Source organism: Narcine bancroftii, chromosome 9 (genome assembly GCF_036971445.1).
Source record: "Narcine bancroftii isolate sNarBan1 chromosome 9, sNarBan1.hap1, whole genome shotgun sequence".
NCBI classification, from domain to species: domain Eukaryota; kingdom Metazoa; phylum Chordata; class Chondrichthyes; order Torpediniformes; family Narcinidae; genus Narcine; species Narcine bancroftii.
Genome location: NC_091477.1, coordinates 75,328,374 through 75,355,737, shown reverse-complemented (window position 1 = coordinate 75,355,737; position 27,364 = coordinate 75,328,374). Strand labels below are relative to the sequence as shown.

The 27,364-nt window shown below is 41.7% G+C and overlaps 1 protein-coding gene across 10 annotated transcripts in view; it reads right to left on the bottom strand.

Annotated features, from left to right (window-relative positions):
* Positions 1 to 1,414: 1,414 nt before the first annotated feature.
* Positions 1,415 to 27,364, bottom strand: part of LOC138742290 (S-arrestin-like) — a 107,380-nt gene continuing 81,430 nt past the window's right edge. For 4 of the 10 annotated variants that reach the window (XM_069896506.1, XM_069896505.1, XM_069896508.1 and 1 more), the window contains 8 exons: positions 22,088 to 22,223; positions 16,939 to 17,023; positions 16,053 to 16,125; positions 14,624 to 14,761; positions 13,455 to 13,532; positions 12,172 to 12,195; positions 8,263 to 8,321; positions 4,056 to 4,461 (listed from right to left, as the gene is read on the bottom strand). In XM_069896506.1, the coding sequence (XP_069752607.1) occupies positions 4,382 to 4,461; positions 8,263 to 8,321; positions 12,172 to 12,195; positions 13,455 to 13,532; positions 14,624 to 14,761; positions 16,053 to 16,125; positions 16,939 to 17,023; positions 22,088 to 22,223 (673 nt within the window). In that variant the 3' untranslated portion in view covers positions 4,056 to 4,381. Of the gene's footprint in view, positions 1,602 to 4,046; positions 4,462 to 4,483; positions 4,537 to 4,771; positions 4,840 to 8,262; positions 8,322 to 12,171; positions 12,196 to 13,454; positions 13,533 to 14,623; positions 14,762 to 16,052; positions 16,126 to 16,938; positions 17,024 to 22,087; positions 22,224 to 27,364 lie in introns of those variants that run through there. The other 6 variants (XM_069896509.1, XM_069896510.1, XM_069896514.1 and 3 more) reach the window with 6 other exon arrangements.

Below are 27,364 nucleotides of genomic sequence, written 5' to 3'. Positions count from 1 at the left end.
CGAGAAGAATCAGGAAACCAAATTTAGGCCCATTTTTCTGTGCAGTAAAAATGTTTGCCATATTTCATTCACAGGAGGAAGCCATTCAATTCCTTCAGTTTTTTTCAATATTCACCGAGCACAGCCAATTCCAGCTCCACATCTTTGATATTCTAACCTAACTAAAATGTATTGACTTTTCATAATCAGTCTTAAGAAGTTTAATCACACCCAGCACCTATAAATTTCTAAGGGGGAGAGGTCTGATTGTTTAATCCCTTTTGTACTAATATTGATTCTTGACTTCACTTCTAAACAATCCAGCTTTAATTTTAGTTAAACTGCTATTCTATGTTACCTGACGGAGGATCTACTTTCTCTTTTATCCATCCTATCAAATCCATTTAATATTTTAAAGATCTTGATTAAATCACACCTCACACAATGGTTACAGCAGTGAAGGAGATTATTGACCCATTTTCTGTAACAACCTTATACAAGTATAATTCAACCGGTCCCTCTCTTCCAACCTCTTTCTTTCATAAACATCCAGCTCTGTTCCAAACACTACTGTGGTGCGCTGTCAGAAAGAATCAGACACACACAAGGTAAAGACTGAACAACAGGCTTTAATCCACAAAGACCTCCACTGAGCCAGGCTGGCTGCGGCAGCAGCAACTCAGTGTGAGGCCTCGGGAGGCCAGCGCAGGCTTATAGCCCGGAGGGTGATTGACACCTGGCCAGGTGGGGCTTGATCCCTTCAGACCGACTGACTGGAAGCCGGCCAGGTGTTGTCCTGTCCCCTTACACTCCTGCAGGTAGGCCCGTGGTGTACCACCACAACTACAATTGACTGTTGTTCCTGGCAATGCATTGCAGTCCCTAACCGTTCATTCTAGTCAAGCCTATGCAACCTGGTCTCATAAATTAATCTTTAAGTTCTGAAGTTATTGCTGCACTTCCTTCCAAATCCATTGTATTCATCGTGACCCTTGCTACTCAAAACTAGAAGCAGTATTTTGGATGGAACTTAACCAAATCCTTGTTGACTTCTATTTTATATCACAGAATCCTTGAGATAAAGGGAAATATTTCACTTGCCTTTTGGATTACATTATGCAAGAGATTTTAGATTTGTGTATTGAAGTCCCTTTGCTCCTCTTCAATTCCTATTCATTCTCCACCCTTCCTGAATGCCAGTTCCATCATCACCTCCAGTTCACCCCTTCGTTGTTTCCATTGTTTGACAGCAGAAGCTCCAGAAGATAGAACTTTATTTACATGGCTGAGTTTTTCCAGGCTGGACCTAAAACCTTTATTGAATTCTGTCCAAGACTTGGATCCACATGTACACAGTTCTCTCTCCCAACAGACAGAGGCTCAAACGTAATTCATGTTCTTCCAGACCTTGGTGCTGAGATAATATTCAAGGCAGTTATACTAAATATTGATATATTTTAGATGCATTTCTTTCATCTACACAAAACAGCTGGATTCTAGTGACAGGGTGAAAATGACATCAGGCAACAGGGGAGTCTAATTCTCTCCCTTCCTTGAGATCCTCTGTTACTGCCATTGGGCCACCACGGTCAAAGTCCTCAAAGTCAATGTCATCATCAGCGCTGAGGATAAAGGAAGAGAAAAATAAATAAATACAGTTTTATCTAGTTAGTCGGAGGATTGTAACGGGAAGCCACTGGTCATGTCATGACCAGATGCATTACTACAAATGGTGGACAAGATGAAGCCCCATGGACACATGCTTCCTGCAAGGACTGAGAATAAAATGGGCCAGGATTTGCTGTCAAACTCTCAGGTCACGATCTGATCAATGGTTTGCAAAATGTTTCTGGTGGGCACGAAATGTGCATACTTTTTGGCATCACTTGGTCCATTTTCTGCAAATAATAAATTATTGGCGAACATCTGGGATTTGGGAGTGTGATTCCTGTAGCGCAGAATTATATTCCCTGAGTCCTCAGCTGAATGAATGCAGGTCCCCGGAGAAGTGCAGAGGCCTTCAGTATCGCACTGCAAGCCAGGATGCTGCTGCGGGATTTTCATGAATGAACGCGGCCTGTCAGTAACTCCTGCAGAAGCAGCCTTCTGGTGCATTCATGAAATCTCCTCCTGTGCTCTTTGAAGTGGAGCTCTCTGAGGTGGTTCTGAATCAAAGCTGGCAGCTCCATTCAGGTAGACTCCCTCTAAGCCTTGTTAAATTTCTTGGTAACTTTGGACCCCCAAATTGCATCCCAATTGTACTAATTTGTGCTCACCTCCCTGCTCTTGACTCTTGCTTAACACCTTGTGTTTATTCCTGGGTGACCTTTGACATGTCCTTCCCCCCCCCCCCCCGCCCGCTCTTGACTTTTGCCTAACACCTTGTGTTTCTTCCTGGGTGACCTTTGACATGTCCTTTCCCCCTCACCCCCACCCCCCCCCCACCTCCCCCCCCCCCCGATTCATCATCTCTCACCCCCATTTCCTGTGGTGCCTCAGACCCAATAATGACCTCTTTTTGTTCAGGCATCTGCCAAAATTTTGGCATTCCTGAAGAAGGACAGAAATGCCAATTGCCTTTTGCTTTCCATGGATGCTGCGTGGCCTGCTGAGTTTCTCCAACACTTTTGTGTACCACAAGGGACACATGTGTTTCTTTGCACCTCTGCATTGTGGCCATGCGAAGGAATGATCTTATTTTATGTTAGGCTGCTTCAGCAGAGCCCAACATGTTGCAGCAAAATTAATTAGGAGCAGGAGCTGACCATTTGCCTGCCCAACGACTCAATATGTTGACGACTCATCTGGCCCAGAATTTTTTTTTTCTGTTCCAGTTTCCCCAGTGCTCTTAATTCTCTGATATCTCTACATTCATCTACTTCTTCATATAACCCAATGAATCAAGCTCCACAGCACACTGGGTTCATGAGTACCAGAGATTCACCAACCTCTGTGAGAAGTTCCTAAGCACCTCAGTTTTAAATGACCTGTGGTGCAGCAAACAACACAAAACTCGGAAGACTGTACAACAGGCTTTAATCAGCTTAAAGTAGAAAGCACCAGATATGTGTGTAGCCTGACTGGTTGAGGAAAGGGCCGGCTCAAGTCTTTATATGAGCCAGTGATTGACAGTTGGGAAGGTGGGGCCAGCCTCCCAGGTTAACTACCTGCAGGTACAATGGATTCTCCCTGCAGTAGGCCGGTAGGAGTGTGGCTACAGTGGTGGTCATATTACCACATGACCATAGCCTAATCTTGTAGCCATGTCCCCACCTTCACAATTCCCCTACTAGAGAAAACAACTGCTGATGTGAACCCTGGGAGAGTGGATGCTGGAGACATTGCTGCTCCACAGGATCTTTCTGCCCGGTCCTAATGCCGATGGCTCCATACAGGTTTTAAATGGCCTGTTAAAGGAGCTGATGGCACTTTTTAAAATCCTGCAACCATGGGTTCTGTGCCCAGGATGTCAGCACCCACGCTGGGCAGTGTACCACGAGGGGTTGTAGACTCCGGGGGGGAACAGTGACCGGAGTGGGGCACCAGAAATAGGGAAAACACCCCACCCTCCCCCATTGGGAAAGAGAAGCATAGGAGATGACCCTACAGGATGGTGACCGTGGCAGTGGAGTTGTGAGGCGCTCAGTGGCTGAGGGTCCCACACAGGCTGTCGGCTGCGGGTGACTTGCGATCGAAGGACTCCCTCAGGCTGTAGGAGACTGGCTCATGGGAAGCAGGTATCTGAACCAGGATTCGAGAGGGTGCTGGGGGCAAGAAGGGATCTTGAAGGGCCTCGGGCACTGAAAACTTTCTGATTGTATCAGAAGTTGCCTTTGGTGTGAACTGGAGTCTGTGGTTCAGAAGCTGCCAAAACAGTGGAGGTGAATGCGTGGACATTCAATGACTCTGAAGGTACTCTTTTATTTCTCTTTCTACTATTGTTAGAGGCATTGGCCAATGCTCATGGCGACTCTTAATTTTCCTGACGGCAGACAAAAGTATCTTATACTTTGCAATAAGATCATCCTTCATTCTGCTAAATTTCTGAATGATCGTTTGAAGTTATCATAGACTCTTATACAGTATACCCCTCCATAAATCTTCGTCCGCGAAGTCAAGCCAAAGAATACAGTATATAGAGCCCTTTGTTTAATTCCCCAACTATCCAATAAAACCTTCTAAATATTGGAGATATTTTTCAGGATATTAACTTCTTTTCCCATTCCAACAGATGTGTTCCTGTTTCCTCAATCTTTTCTTATAGGTGTAATTTTCCAATCCTAGTTTCATGAGGTTATCTTTTCCTCTTTCGAGCTGTTAATAGCACTCCAATTGCATTTAATTTTACTCGCCAGTACCGCAAATCAAGGCACAGCCAAATTTAACCCAAGTTCTTTCCTCTTCAGTTGTATTCATTAGGAAAAGAATCCCAATATTTTTTGATTTCTACTTTTGGATCCTCTGGTTGGAAGAAAATGACCACTGCAAAAACATTAGAGTTAGGATTACCCATCAGGCGAACCCGCAGAGTGATAAAAGCAGCTACTTACGTGCTTTCTGAGTTGCAAATGTCACGATGCATAAAGGAAGAAAATATGAAAGTGTGGCTGATTCATCCATGAAAGTATAAGACATCAGACATTATCCTATCCCCCTCCACCCCTCCCCCAACCTCAAGAAAGGCACTTAAATCTCTCCACTCCTTATTCCCACTGGACAGAATAACATTATGGTAATTCCTTTTTCACAAATAATTGCACCATAGCTTCAATAGTTGAGAATCTCTCCTTACTTGCTCCTTATGTTGAATTCTAGTTGTCCAATATCCTTGGCATAGGCAATTAACTTGAATTTTAATGGCTTGACAAAACAATTAAAGAGTTTTAATAGGCTAAACTCCTTCTCACTTATCTACATTCTATAGAATTTAGTGATTCAATCTCCTTGAGTCATTCTATTCACATGGAATATCAACAAACTATCTTCTCATTCACTTCTATCGTATAGATGCCAAAAAAAAATTATACATTCCTTCTGTACAGAATTTCAAAAGATCAAACTCAATCCCATTCCCTTGTGCAAAATTAAAAACCAATCGACTGGAATCACTTCCTCCATCCATTCTATTGAGTGTTGCCCATCAAGGTTGTTTTGTCATTCAAAGAGATCATAACTGATCTTTGACCAACTATGAAGACTTGTCCTTTCCAACATTCTTAATATCTTTCATAAACAAAAATCACAATTTTAAAAATACAATTGATCAAGTTTAATTTACATTCTAGGAGAGAGGATTAAACCTCTCCCACTCTTTATAGTTAGGGGTCTTTATTCCATGGCTCTAATTTCTACATTATAATGGGTGGCACAGTTAGTGAGGGGGCAGCACAGTTAGCCCAACACTGTTACAGCGCCAGGTGCTGGGACGGGGTTCGAATCTGACAGTGTCGGTAAGGAGTTTGTATGTTCTTCCTTTGTCTTTGTGGGTTTCCTGTGGGTGCTCCAGTTTCCTCCCAAGTAGGCCCAGGGGCTGATGGGGCCTGTTACCGTGCTGTATGTCAAAACTTAAATTATGTCTAAATTTTAAAAATTATAATGCTCCAAGTGATGGAAATATTTTCTTCCCGTTGTTCCCATTATAGCCATATAACAATTTACAGTATGGAAAGAGGCCATATCAGCCCTTCTAGTCTGCACCGATTTACATGAAACTCCACTCATTCCACCTACCCACTCCCTTGCCCATAACCCTCCAACCCCCTCACATCTAACCTCCTCTTAAATGACAGAATTGACCCTGCCGCAACTAATTCGTCCGGTAGATCATTCCACTCAGCCACCGCTCTAGTTCCCTTTGTATTTTAAAATCTGGAACCATAATCACAAATTAACCTCAAAGGCTATGTTCCTTCAGATATGACCTTCCTAACACACAGAGGCAAAATACTCCGGATTCTCACCTCGTATTTCTTCATAACATTAAGGGAAGTGTTCAGCTCTCTGAGACGATGTCAGCCTGCACAGTATTTCCATCAGCATGTCTCCAAATTATGGACAACAGTATCTGAGATCAGGATTGAACCCTGGGCTACATTCATTTAACTTTCTGCAAATACGATGTTATCCTGTCACACAAGTCCTCTGATTCCAGACCTAGCTTCTAGTTAGGGAAGTGTCCTTTATTTCCTTCTTCAGTTCAGAGTTGAAGGCCTCAAATTTTCTGACATGACGTGCAATAATTTTAGCCATTTGTTTAGACTACAAATATTCCTTTGTTGTTTAATTGCAATGCTACCATTCCTCAGGGAGTTAAAGCACCAGAGTTTTTAAACCATAGGTTTAAGGTGAGGAAGAATTAAAAGGAACCGGAGGGGCCACTTTTTCGCACAAAAGGTGGTGGGGATGTGGAACAAGCTGCCAGAGGCAGTGGTAGAGGTTGGTAAAATTACAATGTTTAAGAAAACCTTTAGATAGGTGCACAGATTGGAAAGGTTTGGAAGGATTAAGGACCAAACATAGGCAAAGGAGACTAACTCAGATAAGCAGCTTAACTGGCATGGATGAGTTGCGCTCGAGGGCTGAATGACTGAACAAATCAACCATTTCTAGACGCTATCTTCCCTTCCCACTTTTGTGTCAACAGAAGATCCTGATCCAAAATGTTGACTGAAGATTTCTCATTTCTTTCCATGGATGCTGCCTGACTCACTGAGTCCCTCCAACTTCCCATTGTTCACCCATAAGAATATTGTCTACTTCAATGAGATCACTGCATTTAAGAGCAGTCCAGAAGGAGTAAGATACGCTCAGATCATAACCATATAACCATATAACCACTTACAGCACAGGCCAGTTCAGCCCTACTAGTCCATGCCGTAGCAAATCCCCACCCTCCTAGTCCCACTGACCAGCACCCGGTCCATACCCCTCTAGTCCCCTCCTATCCATGTAACGATCCAGTCTTTCCTTAAATGTAACCAATGATCCCGCCTCGACCACGTCTGCCGGAAGCTCATTCCACATCCCCACCACCCTCTGCGTAAAGAAATTTCCCCTCATGTTCCCCTTATAATTTTCCCCCTTCAATCTTAAACCATGTCCTCTAGTTTGAATCTCCCCCTTTCTTAATTGAAAAAGCCTATCCACATTTACTCTGTCTGTCCCTTTTAAAATCTTAAACACCTCTATCAAGTCCCCTCTCAATCTTCTACGCTCCAGAGAAAAAAGCCTCAGTCTGCACAACCTTTCCCTGTAACTCAGACCCTGAAATCCTGTCAACATAAGACCATGAAATGTCAGAGCAGAATTAGGCCATTCAGCCCATCCAGTCTGCTCCACCATTAAAATCATGGTTGATGTATTTCTCAACCCATTCTCCTTCCTTCTCCCCATAACCTATCAATCTCCTCTTTAAATCAAACCTTACCCTGGCAATGGACGAGGTTGAGGAAAAACATTGTATGTGTGTGTGTGTGTGTGTGTGTGTGTGTGTGTGTGTGTGCGCGTGTGTGTGTGTGTGTGTGTGTGTGTGTGTGTGTGTGTGTGTGTGCGTGTGTGTGTGTGTGTGCGTGTGTGTGTGTGTGTGTGTGTGCGTGTGTGTGTGTGTGTGTGTGTGTGAGTGTGTGTGTGTGTGTATATATAAACACACACAAAAAACATTCTTATGGGGCTTGGCAGAGTGGATATGGGTATGATGTATCCCAGTAATGAATCTTAGAAAATCTCAGTAAAGAAGCTCATATGCTGGGTATGATAAAGGCATAAATTATTAGATTTTGGGACATTAATGTGATTGTAGGATATGGTGTGAATACAGGAAGGTGGTGCTAAGGTAAATTACCAGCTAGATGGTCAGAGTAAATAGCAAACTGGTGCAATGAGGTAAATGACCGACACTATTTTTAAGATGAATGGAAAGACCAGGATTAAAATAGAATTCAAATGACAAAAGCATCTCCATGTAATCAAATAAAAAGCTGATTTATAACAGCCCAACTTCCGCCCATTCATTTCCTGAAAATCCACAGACTTGATTCATCTTCATTTTTCCAATTACATTAGATTTTGAAATACACCAAATTTCATCCTCTTCACTCATTTAAAAACCATTATTGTTGTGAAATAATTAAGAACACAGATCGTTAAAGCTCTTTCATGACCATTATGTACTATTTTACTCAATGAACTAAGCCACTTCATTCTCACATATTAGGTATAATTAAATCCTCATGCCATTCAGTCAGGGGCTGCTTATTTTAATTTTAAAAGATACTTGGCGCTCACCATCTAATGTTTCTCGCGGAGGATGCATGAGCAAGAAAGGTAATTCAACAACAGCGTCACTGCAAGGGAAAAAGAAAGCAGATCTATTACAAAGTCACAGAAGTGCTCGAGAAATCTAGAGCAGGCCAAGAGCAGAAAGCATGGAAATAGGATCTCCTGCACCTTCAAGCTTGCCTCGCATTCAATATGATCAACACTTTGTCCTCAATTCCCTTATCTTCCAAAAATATACCTACTTCCCCTTAAATATCTTCATGATCTAGTTCCACAATCTCCAAAGTAGAGAATTCCAGAGATTTGCCTCATTCTGCGAGAAGAGTGAAACCCTTTCCCTTCCTCAAATTGCCCCTCAGTTCTCCCTATTATCCCCTTTATCTGTGTGATTTGGTCCAGAAATCACTCCAGTTTTTCAATTGACCTGGAAGGCATGAAAATATGCAAAGGAGGTGCTCAAGTCAATTAAGCAGTCAAGAAGGGAACAATAGAAAAGAGTACAAAATGGTAACAAGAATAAATGTTAAATGCTTAACAAGGAAAACAGGATCAGGAGGAATCCATTTGAATTAGTGACAGGAACAGAGCCAGGAATGATGGAGGGGAAGAGTTTCAGGAGCTGGGGCTGGGAGATAGAACCTGGAGATTAGGCCCCAAGGTGGTGACTGTGGGCTGGGAGCCAGTGACTGGGGAAATATTGCCTGGAATGTAAGCATGAGTCTCCAGAGAAGAAATATGTTTGCGACTAATGGAAAGGAGTCTTTGGGAGGGTAGGACAATGCCAGAGAGCCAGTGGAAGGAGGGAAAGAGGCAAATATAGAGGGCATCCTGCAGTGGGGGATACATATACACACTGACACGTAAGGGAACTCACACTCGTGGACAGCTCAAGTAACATGCTGAAAATTACCCATTTATATCCTGTCACTGCTATTAATTAGTCCTGAACACAAGTTAAAATAATTTTCAATCCCAGGACACCAGATTTTGAATAAGAACTTCTTTGATGGCAGCTACTCCTCGAAATCCTTTTGTCTATTCACTGGTCTACTTTTACCTGTCAAGCATACTTCAAACTCAGTAGATTTGTCAAATTCCCTTCGTTAAACCCATTTTGAATATTCCTAACTGTATTGTGTTGGACAAAATGCCCTGGTATCAAGTTGTTAATTATACTTTCCACCATTGTTCCTCACATTGACATCAGACTAACTGATGTCTGCTTCCCTTTTTCTCCGAGCCTATTATTTCATTGACAGAGATGTTGCAGTGATACTGTTTTCTATCAATTAAATCTTCATACAATTTTCCTGTTTTTGCCAATAACAGGCTTACAGTTACTGTTGTTAGTTCCTGGAAGCTTTAACAATCCGTTTACCTCTCCTCATGGCTTACTCCATATTTTTTTCCAGTTCTTGGGAAAAATATCACTTATTTCCAAAATCCTTTCAATTTTCTTTACTGCTATGTTGTGACAATATTTTCATTGTATCTCTTTTGCTTCCATACACAATGGCAACATCTGCCCCAGTGTATTCCATTCCAAAGAAATGTATCTTCACTGAACATCACAAATCATTTTTCCCAAATGTTTGCCGACACTTATCAAGGAAGTCAGAACACAAAATATGGAGAGATGAAAAGACAAAGAAAGAATAATATCTTGAGAGAGCAGCAGGACCCTACATCAGGTAAAGTGGAATTGCAAAATAAAAGATCGATTGTGTGTGAGAGAGAGAGAGGGAAGGAAGAATGCCATGTACTAAGGAGTGGTAAACAATGTTAATTTGGTCATTTATTCATGGAATATAGAACATTACAGCACCATGCAGGACCTTAACCCCGCAATGTTGTGTTGAATTATGTAAACCTACTCCACAAAAATCTCTTTTCTTCCCCCTCATACCCATAACTCTCTATTTTTCTTGCATCTATGTTCCTATCTTCGAGTCTTTTGAATGACCCTGTTGTACCAGCCTCCACCAGAACCCCTGCAATGCATTCCAGGCACCCTCCACTCTCGATGTAAAATAAAAATTCACCTCTGACATCCCCCCTAAACTTTCCTCCACTCATTCGCCTAAAGCAGATATCGTCTGATATTTGCACCTGTCACCCCAGGAAAATGGTGCTGGCTGTCCATCCTGTCTAAGCCCCTGTTAAGACACCTCTCATCCTTCATTGCTCCACAGTGAAAAGCCCCAGCCTTGCAAACTTTGCTTCATAAAGACATGTTCTCCCATCTAGGCAACATCCTGGTAAATCTACACACTCCTGTAATGAGGCAACCAGAACTGAAAGCTATTCACATTGAAGATCTTTCAACAAAGTTACCTCTGTTTGAAAATGAGATTGAGCTCAAGAGCCGTGAGGTAATGTTGCAGCTATACAAGGCCTTAGTTAGACCCCACTTGAAATATTGTATTCAATACTGGTCACTTCGCTGCAGGAAGGATGTGGATGCTGTAAAGAGGGTGCAGAGATTTATAACATTTGGAGAGCCTGCCTTATGAGGATAGGTTGAGTGAACATGGTCTCAACTTGAACTTGGTCATTGGAGCAATGGAGATTAGGTGAATAAGTTATGTGAGGCACTGATTGTGGGGACGTCCAGAGGCTTTTCCCAGGACTGAAATGGACAAAGTTTTAAGGTGTTTAAGGTAGGTTTTTCACACAGGGAGGTGGAATGCACTGCCATGAATGGAGGTGAAGGCATGTGCAACAGGATCTTTTGAAGAGCCTTTTGGATAGGTAGATGGAGGGTTATGCAGTGGGGAAATTCTCGGCAGCTGTTAGAGTAGGGTGTTAGGTCAGCACAACTCCATGGGCCCAGGGGCCTGTAACCTTGCTGTAGGGGTAGATTTATATGTTCTAGAATAGGGGTCTTCAAAGTGCTAGATATCGACCCCTAGGGGTTGATGGGACTATTCAAGAGGTCAATAAATGCCTGAGGGTTGAAAGAGGGTCGATTGAACTTTTGGGGTCAAACGAAGGGGCATATCTATGGAAATTCAAGCCTATGGTAGGGGTGGTCAAACTCTTGTGAGACTTGGCCTTGGTGGCTTCTGCCATCTAATATGTTGAGAGTGAATGGAAGAATGAAGAATGAAAGTGTGGTGGATCCCCCCGGACAGCACCACCACCTCACTGTGACACACTTCGATGCCTGGGCATTCAATGAGGGATCAAGGACTCCATGAAGGAGTCGATGGTCTAAAAAGTTTGGGGGCCCCTGTTCTAGAATGATCAGTAATCATAATGCATATTAATTAATTGCAAGAGTTAGGACAGTTATAACTGTAGGTTGTGGACAATGGTGAGCACTGGAGAGCGTCTAAGGCTTTTGGATTGTTTATGACTTTATCTGAAATAACAATGGAGATCTTCAGAACGAGGCAATCAAGTTTAAAAATAATGAGATCAAAGCGAACTGCCTGGCATGAGTGCTTTAAGAACTTTTGGAGTAACTATTTTCCCCAAAGGTTTACTCAGACAAACTCCTTCTGCATCTGTACCCCACCTCCTGAAATAAGTCACGAGTTGTTCACTGTTTAGCCCCAAAGCAGAAGTTCATGGGAAGGGATGGAACAGAAGGCTTACAGTGTGAAAGCTTCATGAATTCAGATGTTAATGTGCATTTGAGTAAATCTAATTAAACTCCTTGGTGTTGAATTGAACACAGGAATCCAACTGAAGTCTGTGTTGGTTTGAGGTATTGGGGTTATTTTTTATTATCACCAGCTAGTACAGCATCAGGGTTGGTAGAACCTCAACAATTACATTGGAATTGAACAAGCAGCAGGATGAAAATCTGCCTGATAAATCTGATCTTCATAAAACTTCAATGTGACTGGCCTGATATTACAGTGAGGCAGACAATTCATCCCAAACTTCAATTGTTTAATAACTTCTTACCTGAACAAAACATCTCCCAGCATTCTGAAAAGTAAACAAAAGGTCAATATAGATAATAAAGATGTTTAAATGCTGTTTAATTAATGTTAACATCCCTTCTATCAGGTGAAACATATCTCTATGAGTAGGCTATCCTCAGGCCAAATTCCAACCCAAATGCTCTCCGGATACTACCTCTCCCTTATTGGGAGGATGAGAGAGTCAACACAGAATCAGAGCTAAATCAGAAATAGTAACCAAACCCAGATGAACCAAGATCACTTATTTCTATGGATTTTATTCTGGAAAGCATGTTGTCAGCTTCCTTCCTATACCCTCACCCCAGGACCCGTCCCTTAAAATGGCACTGTAATGTGGCCAACCTCCAAACTCGTGGCCAAGGGAGTGAGGCATGTTCTTCTTGTTTAAACCTGGAGAGTTGAATGCAGACGTTTTATTTGATTGCAGTGGGGAGAATGTCGATCCCTTGGCTGAAAAGGCACCTCACTCTGCTCTTCCCTTTAACAAGGTAATTGGAGCACTGCCTTGGTCAAAGTCAGCGTGACAGCTTGGTTGAGGATCCTCTAGACAGAACACTCACTCAGTGAGGCCCCAGGAAATAATTCCTTTTCCTTAAATTACTTGTTCATTCTCTGGTTTGGTTAGAGCTGAATGAGAAGTCAGGATTTTACAGCCACTGTGAACCAACGCTCCTCTGCACCCTCTCTCCTGACTCTCCACTTACACGACGAGACGCAGCCAGTGTTTTGAATGCACTACTTAACTGAGATTAAAATTTGATCAATGAGCAATCACAGTTTAAATCCTCGCCCTATTCTTCTATGCAACAGGAGGTAGAAAATCACAAGGCTCCTACAGCTGAAGATATTTCCTTCCCCAATAAAATAATTATCTTTTTAAACACATTGTGTTTCCCAGGAAATCCTGGTCAGGTATTAAACCCTTTCTTAAGATCCTACATGGTGTTGCTGGAGGAGTGAGCATTAGAGATATTCATGCTGTCCCATTCAGGGTGGAAAAAGAGCACAAGGCTAAAACTTTGTCTTTCCTGGAGAAGAAAAACAAAATCCCAAAGCTAATTTTGCTATAAGCTCCAAATCCATATTACATTTGATTTGTGCCACTGGCGTGGAGCATTCTCGCTCAAGTCCCGCACCCCCCTTCCACCCACGGTGAAAATGTCCTGGATTCATATTAGAATTGCATGGCAAGAAGGTCTAATTATTCATGGACAATCTTGTGGGGGCTCAAATCAAGAAGGGAAATCACAAGAATCAACTTACCCAGAAACAATTAGCTTCACCCGAACTTTATAGGAAACAAGAATCCCCCAAACTTCCCGATCTATTCCTTCCTTTAAGCTGAAAGCAGAAAAAAATGACTGTGGTTGGAACAAGAGAGATTTTCCCATCATGCCTGAAAGCCAATGGCTTACACAAATCATCAATTTAAGGAGGTTAGAGAGCCTTATAAAAGAGGGATATCTCTTATATAATCCATTTGGAGAATGCTTATCATTACTACGGGCTTTGACCTCTCATTCTGGAACGTTTAATGGTTTTGTCCACAGAAAATCCATTGCCAACATAACACAGAAATGTGTCACCTATCCACTGGGTCAAAGATAGGGTTCCCACTCCATTAAATGAGATGTTTCCCACCACTGTTCACAAGTATGAATATCACAGCAAGATCTGAACAACAGCGATGATTACATATGTGCAGAAAAATGTCAGCTATTCAGATCTGATTATATTGGGTGTAGCTTATGATCCAGGGGACATCGAGCAAGACTTGGGCTTCTTAACTGGAAGAGGTATAATGCTTGCCTCTTCTGACATGGCAAGACTGACACTTGTATGCACTTCTGATGTCCTTCACTCAAAACAACCAAAGAGGAAGTGCAGTGAGGATTTACTAAATTGTTTTATTGTCTGGATGGATTTGGTCCGTGAGGACAGATTGAATTGGTCAGGCCTATATTCTCTAGAATTTAGAGGCGTGAGAAGTCATTTCATTGAAATGCACAGAATTCTTACAGGGATCATCAGAATGGATTCCGGGCAAATATCTGCCCTGGCTGAAGAATCGATCCAGGGCCTACAACTTTGGAACAAGGGTGAGCCATTTCAGGACTAGGATGAGGAGAAATTTCTTCAGTCAGAGAATAATGCAACGTTGGAATCCTTGGCCCCAGAAGGTTGTTATTCATTAAGTTCGGTCAAAGATTTACAAAACAAAAGTACAGCAGAAGGTCAGCAATGGATGCCAGAGAAGGTATGAGAGGCGTATGGATTCTTCCTGCTCCTATCTCTTCTGAGCATCATGGAAATGCATCAAAGTTTCAGCACAAACACATGACAATTTTATTCATGAAGATATAAATCTCTGAAATTGTTAAACTATGGCCTATGAGGTAGTCGATCATTTGGCAAAGCTTACAAAATCTTACATGGTGGTAGAAGCCAGGTTGGTGTCCTCATGTCTGAGTTTTCCATCCAGCGCCAAGCCATGCTTCTCACGGTTATTGGCAATTATGGGATGGAGGGAGTAGACCTTCTTCATGGTGGAACCCGGACTAACCTGTTCACTAAGCAAAACAGCACACATCAACACAGGTGAAATGTGAAGAAACTCAAACCATTAGCTGCGCTTCAAACACTTTGAGCAATCTTACAGCCTCCACATATCGTCACTCACTCTCCTGGGATCATTCTGCTGAAGGGAAAGTACATCTAGGTGTTTGCTCAAATTCATTTGAATGTATCCAGCATCAAACTGTGCATTGACAATCTGGCGAAGTTAGAATTGCACTCACTTAAAATTAGAAGCTTGTTTGGGTTTAATTGATGCAGCTGAAAAAACATTCTGAGCAGGTAGTTTCATTAACAAAATCTAGCCTGTAAAGATTCCATGTGATCACCAGACATCTTTAAGTTGCAGAAGTATCTTTCATAGTTTTTCATATATAAAATTTATTCCAATTTAAACTACAAAAAATATAATTCAGAAAGACTTCTTAACCTAATGTTTCTACATAATTTTCACACATACACCTCTGAACTCTGAACTGAACCAAAGGATATTTTGCAAAAATTGGTAAATAAAATATCAGAGAAGTTTGCCCATAACCATTTGTTCAAATGCCAATTCAGGTGAGACAAGCCCCTTCACTCAAACTCACCACCCTCTCATTTCAACCAGGCAAGTTGCTGGGATTGAGTCCATAAAAAGGATATTTATCACCAGATTCGCAGAGATATATTACCCCAGTTTAAAACGATCTTTTGTCAATGCCCTGCAGTGATGAGAAATTAATTGAAACCACTTTTTGGTTTGAAAACTTGGGTGCAACGTTGCATTCAAAATACTTCTGACATTCATTCAACAAGTTCAAGTTCAAACAATTTACTTCCGCAGCACCTAAGAACCATGACCAACATTCAATGGAACTATCTGCTTTCATGTTTCTTCAGCTCCATCAATTATCTGAACAAACTTCCAATTTAAATGAGTTTAATCCTAACCTTGTCAGGTTATTAGCAAAATTGCCAAATCATTTCCTGACCTAATAGCTTTATTCAAGTTAATTTGTGCAGAAACTTAAATATACTTACCCCATGCAGTGCCAGCATATTCCAACCACATTTAACCAATTGTGCTCAGGGGATCTCCGATATTTTGATCGCAATAACATTTTAAATTAAATTTTGGAAGAGTAGAGGTTGGATACAAGGACAATATAAGGGATGAGGATGAACATTCATCATCAATTCCCATTATTAAAGAAAAGCGGATAAAGTCACAACATTGAATCAGACATTGGCTTGCCAGGAAGGTGCGTTAAAGGCAGAGTGGACTGAACAAAATGTCTCACTTACTTCACTTCCTCTTCAGCCACTGTCTGGCTGTACTTGTCTTGTGAGTACAGAACCACTTTTGAAATCTGATCAGCTGAGTGGAAAGACATTGCAGTTAACATTTCTGTGAATATTTCAAAAGAACATCATGTCGAAGGGCAGAAGTGGTTTACTTAATAGTCAAATAATGACTATCTCAACTCGTGCTTTGACAGAATCGATCATTATAAATCTCTCTAAAGCAACTGAAGTGCATCAACCATGGAATATGGAAAAGAAGGGGTATTTATTTGCCTCATCTTCCCAACATCACCTACTACGACTGAGGAAAGCATACATGGAATGTTCTCAAAGCTACTTCAAAGAAGTACAACATTTTCTCTGACTCCTGTGAAGCTCTCACCCATGACCACTCAAAGTGGAGAAACAGATTTGGAATGACCTTTAGAACATCGATTGGCTCCATGCATCAAGAACACACAGACTTCTCATGTAAGTTCCCCACCTCTTAAAATGCCCACCCCCCTGATGATCACAGCCCCAGGTGTGGGTCTGCCATTCTCATCTAGGTCTCAACAACCATCTCAGGACCCTTAAAACAAGTGCAGAACCAAGTAACTCTCGATCCTGAGGGAATTCCTAAAATATTGTTTAATTAACTAATGTGGCTGCAGCATTACATTGAACGTAAAAACAGAGTACAGAAATTGCCCAAATCCCATTTCCACATTGGAACAGAATTCCTAGACTAAGGAGTTTAGGCCTGGGCCGGAGATCTCATTGTAAAGCATCTTTATCTGGGCCCCTTCTGATATAATTCAAATTATCAGAAAAACTTGGCCTTTTTATCATCTACAATTTGGTTTTGTTTTGATATAAATCTCATTTTCCAAGCCCTGTTCCATACCTGTTATTTTGACCTTCTTCACAGTCTTGTTGGAATGGTTGATCACCTCAACGTTCACTTGAATTGGTTCACCATGGTAAAAAATCTATTAAATAGTGCATTTCAAATGAGGAGAATATTTCACAAAGGAATCCTTTGGCATTTTTAACTCATCCACTATTCTAGATTCATAATATCTAACTGATTGTTCTTCTGGTGAAGAGTTGTCTCCTGAAATCACTTCTGTAGAGACTAGTTCTTGGAGAAACACACAACTGCCCATTGTGTATTGATTACTATGATGGAATCTTGAGCAATAAAAGAGGAACTGGAGATATTCAGCAGGTCAAACAACATACATGGTGAGAAATAGACCATCGATATCTCAGGTTGGGTCTCTTTCTCAAGACTAGGATGGGAAGGGAATATAGAAGGAGGAAAACATCTTCAAAGTAGGCATACTTATAACCATATAACCATATAACAATTACAGCATGGAAACAGGCCAATTTGACCCTTCTAGTCTGCACTGATCCAAGTACCTTCCTCAAATCCCACTTACCAGCACCCTGCCCATATCCTTCCATCCCTCTCCAATCCATATACTTATCCAACTCTTTCTTAAATGACAACATTGACCCTGCCTCCACCACCTTTCCCGGAAGCCCATTCCACACAGTAACCATTCTCTGAGTAAAGAAGTTCCCCCTCATGTTACTCCTAAACCTTTGCCTGTCAACTCTCAACCCATGACCTCTTGTATCCATCTCGCCTACTCTCAATGGGAAAAGCCTTTCCACATCAACTCTATCTATCCCTTTCATTATCTTAAACACCTCTATCAAATCCCCTTTCAGCCTTCTATGTTCCAAAGGAATAAAGACCTAATTTGCTCAATCTTTCCTTGTATTCCAGATGCTGAAACCCAGCAACATTTTTGTAAATCTTCTTTGCACTCTCTCTATCTTGTTAATATCCTTCCTATAAATCGGTGACCAGAACTGCACACAGTACTCTAAATTTGGCCTCACCAATGCCTTGTACGGTTTCATCATCACTTCCCAACTCCTATATTCTATGCACCTGATTTATATAGGCAAGCATACTAAAGGCCTTCTTCACCACCCTATCCACATGCGCTCCTACCTTCAGGGAACAATGCACTGTTATTCCTTGATCTTTCTGCTCCACTGCATTCTTCAATGCTCTCCCATTTGCCACATATGTCTTGCTTTGATTATTCTTTCCAAAATGAAGCACCTCACACTTCTCAGCATTAAACTCCATCTGCCATCTTTCTGCCCAGTCCTCTAAGTAGTTTAAATCCCTCTGCAATCTTTGAAAACCCTCTTCATCATCCACAATTCCCCCTATTTTAGTATCATCTGCATATTTACTAATCCAATTTACCACCCCATCTTCCAGATCATTAATATATATGACAAACAGCAACGGTCCCAATACCGAACCCTGAGGTACATTGCTTGTCACCGGCCTCCATCCTGACAAAAAATTATCTACTACTACTCTCTGGCACCTTCCTTCCAGCCACTGTTGAATCCATTTGACTATCTCCAAATTAATACCCAAGGACTTAGCCTTCCTAACTAACCTCCCATGCGGAACTTTATTGAAGGCCTTACTGAAGTCCAAATAGACAACATCCACTGCTCTACCCCCATTAACATTCCTAGTCACCTCTTCAAAAAATTCAACAAGATTGGTCAACATGACCTTCCACGCACAAATCCATGTTGAGTATCCCTGATCAGACCTGTCCCTCCATATACTTATATATACTATCTCTAAGAACCTTTTCCATCAATTTACCTACCACAGACGTCAAACTTACAGGACGATAACTGCTAGGCTTGCTCCTCAAACACTTTTTAAACAAAGGAACCACATGTGCAACATGCCAATCCTCCGGCACTATATCATCTCTAATGACATTTGAAAAGTCACTGCCAGAGCCTCTGCTATTTCCTGACTAACTTCTCTCAAGGTCCTCTTTCTTAATCACTATAGTCTCCACATTTACCCCCTTTGCTTCTTTTACCCTGCACAGTTCAATATCCTTCTCCTCAGTAAATACTGAGGAAAATAAATTGTTCAAGACCTCCCCTATCTCTTTTGGCTCAAAACATATTTGTCTTTTCTGATTCTCTATTGGACCAATTTTGTCTCACTTTCCTTTTGCTATTTACATATTTGTAGAAACCCTTTGGATTTATTTTTACCCTGCTTGCTATAGCCACCTCAAATCTTCTTTTAGCTTTTCTAATTTCTTTCTTAAGATTCTTTTTACATTCAATATAGTACCCAAACATCTCCTTTTATCCTTTTTCTTATATTTATTATAGTACTCCCTCTTTTTTCGAACAAAGTTTCCAATATCCCTTTCTCAAACCTTTGACCTGACCTTTCAACCTAACAGGTATATAAAGATTTTATACTCTTAAAATCTCTCCTTTAGAAGACCTCCAATAGGACAAATTGTCCCATTCCACCCCTTGTAAATCCTTTCGCACCTCCTCAAACCTAGCTTTTCCCTTCTCAAAAACCTCAACTCTGGGCCCAGATCTATCCTTTTCCATAATTACCTTGAAGCTAATGGCACGATGATCACTGGACCCAAAGTGCTCCCCCACACATACCTCTGTCACCTAACCCATCTCATTCCCCAACAGTAAATCCAACACAGCTCCCTCTCTAGTTGGCACCTCCACGTATTGATGTAAAAAACTATCCTGCACACATTTTACAAACTCCAACCCATCCAGCCCTTTCACGGAATGGGTTTCCCAATCAATATTTGGAAAATTAAAATCCCCCACAATCACTACCCTGTGCTTATTACAAATATCTGCTATCTCCCTACTAATTTGTTCCTCTAATTCATGTACCCCATACGGTGGTCTATAATAAACCCCTAAATTGTAACTTCCCCTTTCCCTTTCCTCAATTCCACCCAAATAGCCTCCCTGGATGAGCCTTCTATTCTAGTGCACCTAAGCACCGCTGTAATATTTTCTCTAACAAGGAGTACAACCCCACCCCCTCTTGCCCCGCACCCCCTCCCCGGTTCTATCACACCTAAAGCAACTAAATCCAGGAATATTTAGCTGCCAGTTACATCCCTCCTGTAACCATGTTTCACTAATCGCTACCACGTCATACTTCCAAGTGTCAATCCATACCTTCAGCTCATCCACCTTCCTTACAATGCTCCTAGCATTAAAATATATGGATTTTAGAGATTTCCCACTTTTTACTTCCTGTAGGCTCCTAACTTTACCAACAGCTTTCTTATGATCTTTTGCAATCGACCTCTGTCCATCTTCATATAGAACATCCCCCTTTTCTATCACCTGCCTTTCCCCCCTCAAACACTGTCTACAAGCTTTCTCTGATTGCACTCTAACTTTCACCTTGCTGTTCTCCTTCATTTGGTTCCCTCCCCCCAGCCATTCAAGTTTAAAGTCTCCTGAGTAAGCCTAGCAAACGTCCGCACCAGAATCCTGGTCCTCCTGGGGTTCAAATGCAACCCATCCTTTTTGTAAAGGTCACACCTCCCCCAAAAATGGTCCCAGTGATCCACAAACTTGAATCCCTGCCCTTTACTCCATCTCTTCAGCCATGCATTCATCCTCCATCTCATTCTATTCCTGCTTTCACTGTCACATGGCACAGGCAATAAACCCGAGATTATTCTCTTTGCGGTCCTTATTAGGTGAGAGTTTGCAGTGGAGTAGTAAACTGGAGAAACAAGAACTGCAGGTGCTTTATTGATAGTTATTTATTGGTTTGTACCAGTGTACCTTTCCACTTAACTGTTCTTGAGTGAATAACTTCCCAACCTCTTGCCTTTGAAGGATATGATTGTTCATGTAGATAGTTCTCACATTGTTAAAAGTGCAGTTTGAACTCCTCCCCCCTTACCCCCCAGCCCCCATAGTGTAACCTTTTAATTTTTAATTTAAAAATACAACACGGTAACAGACCATTTCAGCTCACGAGTCTGTACCGGGATTGTAGGTTAATTGGGCGGCATGGATCTCATGGGCCAAAATGGCCTGTTATTGTGCTGTGTGTCTGAATTAAAAATTAAAAATGAAAAGGCTGGCCACCCCACTAGACAATGGGACAGGAGCTGCCCTGGCCATTCATGTCAGAGACTCTTGATTCATTTTCACTACTAAATTTATTTTTAAGAAGCATGGGAAGCTCCAATACTTTATGACTTCTGACAGACGGTGATTAATGTGACAGCTCCAGGGAGCCTGGTCTGAGTGTTTGAACTAATATAGTTGGGTCAGGGATAGTGTTGGGTTAGGGGACTCAGCATCAGTTTGGTTAAAATGGCTTGTGGACAACAGAGTATGGAGATGGATGTGGAAATATTATTTGAAGCCTGAAGCAATGGGATAGGATGAACGGGACTGGAAATAAAATCATAGAATCATGGAAAGATACAGTATGGCCCTTCTGCCTATCAAGTCCACACTGATCATCAAACACCCATATTTTTACTCATTCTACAATAATCCATTTTATTCTCCCATGCTCCCATAACTACCCTTCCCTCCTCCAAATTCTACCACTGATCTACAGACTGGGGGAAATTCACAGTGGCCAAACAACCCCATATTTTTTGCATGTGGGAGGAAACTGGAGCACCCAAAGTGAACTCACCAGACACATGGAGATCATGAAAGCTCCACACAAATATAGTTCATTCCAAGCCAGGTGAATGGAAATCTGTTCAGCTACAGAATTGTGGACAGCAATGTTCCCAGGAGCTCCAGGTTTTAACTACGTCACTCCTAATTAACTGGTGTAAATTGTCATTCACTTTTTGATATTGAATTGAATGCTAGAATTTGAGAGTGGTGTTTCTGTTTCCATTCTTCTGAAATCAAAATTCTGACTCATTTTCAACTCAGGAGTCTAAACGCATTTAATCCAAATAGCTCTGCCTTCATCCCAGGGCATATTTTTATACAGTTGTGGACTAAAGACCAGGACTTCCCATTATTCTTTAATTATAACTGGTAAATGTTTCATCCTTGAGTGGAGCTTAAAAAGTTAACAAAGCATGTTTGGTAACGTTGACTCCAGCTTCATCTCACCTGCGGCCAGGATGAGATGTGGTTGTCCAAATACTCACCTCTTTGTTAAGTGACGCTTCCAGGTGAAGAGGTTTGTCTGACATGAGGAATTGTCGGCTTGTCTTAGCCACTGGCTGAAAAATCGGTTTATCAGGAGCGTACTGTACCTTGCGGATAACCATTGACACAGAACTCCTGGGAGAAGACAAAATTAGGAGCATGGACCATACAGGCTGAACAATTGGAAGTGAAGAGATCCTAATTTTACTCATTTAACAGTTTTGAAACTGTGCTATGATAGTCTGGATTCCATTTAAATGAAGTATTGTATGTATGTATGAGTTTTTAATGATCAAGCCGATGTGCACCTTACAGCATTTGATTTCTATTATTAAATATTGGGTGCAATCTATTTGTATTTGAACAAATCCTGATTCGTGCAATATTCTTTAATATGAATGGACTCCAGTAGTTAGGAATCTCTGATTCTACTGTGACAAATTATATCATATTTTATATTATGTATATATATGTTTTTGGAAGAGTTAGATTAGGGTTTTTAGTGAAGGTCACAAACAAACACAAACACTTCATTAAACAGATCTCATTTAAATTGCAAGAGCTCTGCTCCAACCAGACACTCTGGGCCCAGGGCCTTTGTAAAGACAATGGAAAATTGCTTTGCTGAAGGACTTCACAAGTAGGTGTTAATTGGAAATGCTGTGGAGTAATGGATTATTGTTTTGAAAGCAATAGATGAACAGTTCCGCAATCTGTCTGAATGCAGTTTGCTGTTCTAAGAAGGTCATATGGTTTTGCAAGCAGACAGGGAGAGAGAGAGAGAGAGAGAGAGAGAGAGAAGAGAGAGAGAGAGAGAGAGAGAGAGAGAGAGAGAGAGAGAGAGAGAGAGAGAGAGAAGACCAAACAGGCTTTCTCTAAAAGAGAGAGAGAAAAGAAAAAACTGTTTTCTGCAGTCATGACAAGCTGGCAACTTATTTAAAAACCTCATTGTGAAGACGGGTTGTGAGTTCTGAGTTCATCCTGTTGAAAACCCTTGTGGTCCATACAAAAGGAAATGGCTGTCTAGAGTGTTTCATCTGAAGTAAGGGAAACAAAAAGGAACTCTGTGGTGACCTGCAGAAGAAGAGGTAATCATTTGGAAAACCCTGATGGGGCAAGTTGCTTCGACAAGACACTGAAGTGGCTGATCAGAGGGAATCCGTTTATGTGTATGTCCAATGAGCAACGAATCTCTCTCTGAAACCAACAAGAACCTTCCTGATCAGTAACCAATTACTTTTAAACAGAAGAGCTTGGTGAAAATTCATAAAGGTTAAATTCTGTGCACAGTATGAGAATTGCCTGATACCGGTGAACTTGGAGGAGTGAGAAGTGAGATTGGACTGTGAATCAAAGAACTTTTCTGAACTTATACACATTCCATATACATGCTCTTAGAATTAGAAGGGGATTGTTATGTTAAGTTGAGGTAATAGTAATAAGTTAAAGTTTGATACTGTTTATTTTATGCTTAATGAAAATTAAAAACTACTTTTGTTTAAGTAACTATTTGTCTTGGTGAATTCCTATTGCTGCTGGGTTTTGGGGTCCTCTGGGCTCGTAACACTACAATTTTCAACAAAACAGGAAATTTACAATCTGTTTCTCATTGTCTTTTTTTTAATTACAACATGGCAACACTAAACAACACAACACCATCCAGGACAAAGCGGGCAGATTGATTGGCACCATACAATTCTAAATTGAATGGAAAAGCAAATTATGCGAGATGGAGATAGATGGAGTGGGCAAGCGCCTGGCACATGGAGTACAATGTTGATTTATGCGAGCTCAACCACTTTGAAAGAAAAAAATAGTGGATCAGATTATTATTTAAAGGATGAAAAACTGAAGCAGGCAGGGAAACTTGAAAGTGCTTAGGCAAAAGAAATGTTGGCCTTCATTGCTGGAGGGATTGAATTTAAGAACAGGGAGGGTCTGCTGCAGCTGGTTTACTGGTGAGGCCACACCTGGTCTCCTTACTTGAGGAAGAATATACAGGTACTCCCCAACTTGCATCCTATGCGACTGAATTTTTTTAAAAATAAAAAAATTAAATTTACGCAGTTTATGTTGTATTTGACAAACTATTACAGGGATACAGGGCATGTAAGAGACAAAATGTGCATACTTACCTTGTTAGTTGGTGTCCCAGGTTCATAGGCTGGGCGTGGCCATCTTGATTCCTGTGCACATGCGCGAATCTTCAGTCGGCGCATACACAGTGGGTTCACGCATTGGAGTTTGGTTGGTGCAGGCATGAGAATGAAAGGTGTGAATTCAATATCGTCAGGGCACTTAATTCTTGAACATGCACCAACCGAACTCCAATACGCGAACCCACCGCACATGCACTTACCGAAGTCTTGCACATGCGCACAGGCATCAAGACAGCCGTGCCCAGCCTAGGGAGCCCTGGACACCAACTAACAAGGTAAGTATGCAATTCTGACATACGTCCATTCCGAGATACAACTGGTCACCTAGAACGGATCATGGACATATGTCAGGGAGTACATGTATCACCTTTTGGAAATTATGCAGTGGAAATTCCAGAGATGAGGGGGTTATCCTGTGAGGAAATGTCCTCACTGGAATTCAGAATAATAAGAGAGTATCCTGTGGAAGCATATATTATCATGAAATGAGTAGAGAAGATAGATGCAGTAAAGTTGTTGGTGCTGCGGGGTGAGAGAGACCTGAACTAGGCCTTAAGGTTGGGGGAATAGATTTAGGACAGAAATGGAGGAACTGCTTTTCCCAGAGAGTAGTGAATCTGTGGTGTTCTCTGCACAAGAAAGTAATAGAGGCTGCCTCATTAAATATATTTAAGACACAGTTAGATAGATTTTTACATTATATGTGATTTAAGGGTTATGGAGAAAGGGCAGTTAGGTGGAACTGGGTCCATGGCCAGATCAGCCATGATCTTTTTGAATGGTGCAGCAGCTCTGATGGGCTGAACAGCCTATTCCTGCTCCTGTATCTTATGTACTTATGCTCTGTTCACCATTATAAGTATTGTCTCCTTCTACCACTGATCCACAGAGGGTGCAGTGTGCACTGTCTACAAAACGTACAGCATTCACTTGCCAAAGCAATTTTGCTGCATCTCCTACACAGGTTCTGTACCTTCAAATAGGAAAAGGGCTGTAAGTGCATGAGAATGCAACCAAATGCACAGTCCCTTCCAAGTCATGTACATCCTGTCTTAAATTATTATTTGTTCATTGTCACTCCGTCAAAATCCTGGAACTCCCTCCACAACAACACCTTATACAGCCCCTTGTCAAGCCCTCAAGTCACCTTCAAATCCAAATACTTATTTTTCAAGATGATTTAATGAGCAAAAGATGTGTTTCCTAATTTGCCTAAAGCAAGGCGTCACAAATAATAAGTGAACCTTCTTCTTCTTTCTTTCTTCTTTGGCTTGGCTTCGCGGACGAAGATTTATGGAGGGGGTAAAAAGTCCACGTCAGCTGCAGGCTCGTTTGTGGCTGACAAGTCCGATGCGGGACAGGCAGACACGGTTGCAGCGGTTGCAGGGGAAAATTGGTTGGTTGGGGTTGGGTGTTGGGTTTTTCCTCCTTTGCCTTTTGTCAGTGAGGTGGACTCTGCGGTCTTCTTCAAAGGAGGTTGCTGCCCGCCAAACTGTGAGGCGCCAAGATGCACGGTTTGAGGCGTTATCAGCCCACTGGCGGTGATCAATGTGGCAGGCACCAAGAGATTTCTTTAGGCAGTCCTTGTACCTTTTCTTTGGTGCACCTCTGTCACGGTGGCCAGTGGAGAGCTCGCCATACAACACGATCTTGGGAAGGCGATGGTCCTCCATTCTGGAGACGTGACCCATCCAGCGCAGCTGGATCTTCAGCAGCGTGGACTCGATGCTGTCGACCTCTGCCATCTCGAGTACTTCGACGTTAGGGATGTAAGCGCTCCAATGGATGTTGAGGATGGAGCGGAGACAACGCTGGTGGAAGCGTTCTAGGAGCCGTAGGTGGTGCCGGTAGAGGACCCATGATTCGGAGCCGAAAAGGAGTGTGGGTATGACAACGGCTCTGTATACGCTTATAATCTCCTTTGGTTGAGGGAGAAGCAGCCAACAAAAAAAATCAAATGTCAGGAAGGCATATCCACAGTTCAGGAGACTCACCATTACTTCCTCAAAGATAATTAAGGATATCCAATAAATGCTGACCTGCCATTTCCCATAAATGAACAAAAGTCTAATTGTGAACAAGAAATACTTCATCCAGGACAACAGAGGCTCACTGCTTAATTCTGAACTGTCTTGAGCCGACTATTTCACAATGTACCCACGAAAACAAGCTGAGATACAAGTCCTGCACATCGAAATGTCAAAGCACCCATGTCATCTAAATTATATCAATGCAAATGTTTTGCCCACTAAGAATTTATGCACATTCTACTTAATTATTTCATTATTAAAAATAAATGCTTAAAGCAAATAATAAGATGACATACATGTGTATTTGTAGCCAAAATACCTTGCATTTTAGATCTAGTTTAAAAATGTACATGAGGTTGTAGGTTAATTGGGTGTAATTGGGCAGCATGAGCCCATGGGCCAAAGGGGCCTGTTACTGTGCTGCATGTCTAAATTTTTTTAAATCCATAAAGTGTATAAAAAAGCAAATCCACTTTTAAAAGACAGAGGTTCTCAACCTTTACCTTTCCACTCAAATATCACTTTAAGTAATCCCAATGCCATTGGTGCTCTGTGATTGCTTAAGGTTATATGTGAGTGGGACGGGAAATTTGAGAATCGCTGCTCCATACCCAATTGTTACTGAAAAATTTTGCTTGAGAAAAATTGTCATTGGCCCATTTCCTTTGGAAACTGGGCACATAATGAGTCAGTTAGGTCTGATTAAAACAGTGGTTTTCAAACTTTTTCTTTCTACCCACATGTCATACAGAAAGTAGACACAAGACTTAAAGATTGATCCAGAGGCTTTATCCCACTTAAAGTCCCTGCTGCAGTTAGCTGAGCTAGCTCCATGCGACTGACCTCGAGGGGCCGGATGTGGCTTATATCCCAGCGGATGATTGGCAGCTGACCGGGTGGGGCTTGATCCATTCAGGTCGGCTGATTAACAGCCGGCCAGGTGTTGCCTTGTCCTCCAGTGCTCTTTTTGCACAGGTACGCAGGTACACAGGTCACCCCCTGCAGTAAGCTAGTGGTGTATGGTGTATACCACCTTAAGCAACCCCTTACTAATCACAGAGCACCTATGGCATAGGGAATACTTAAA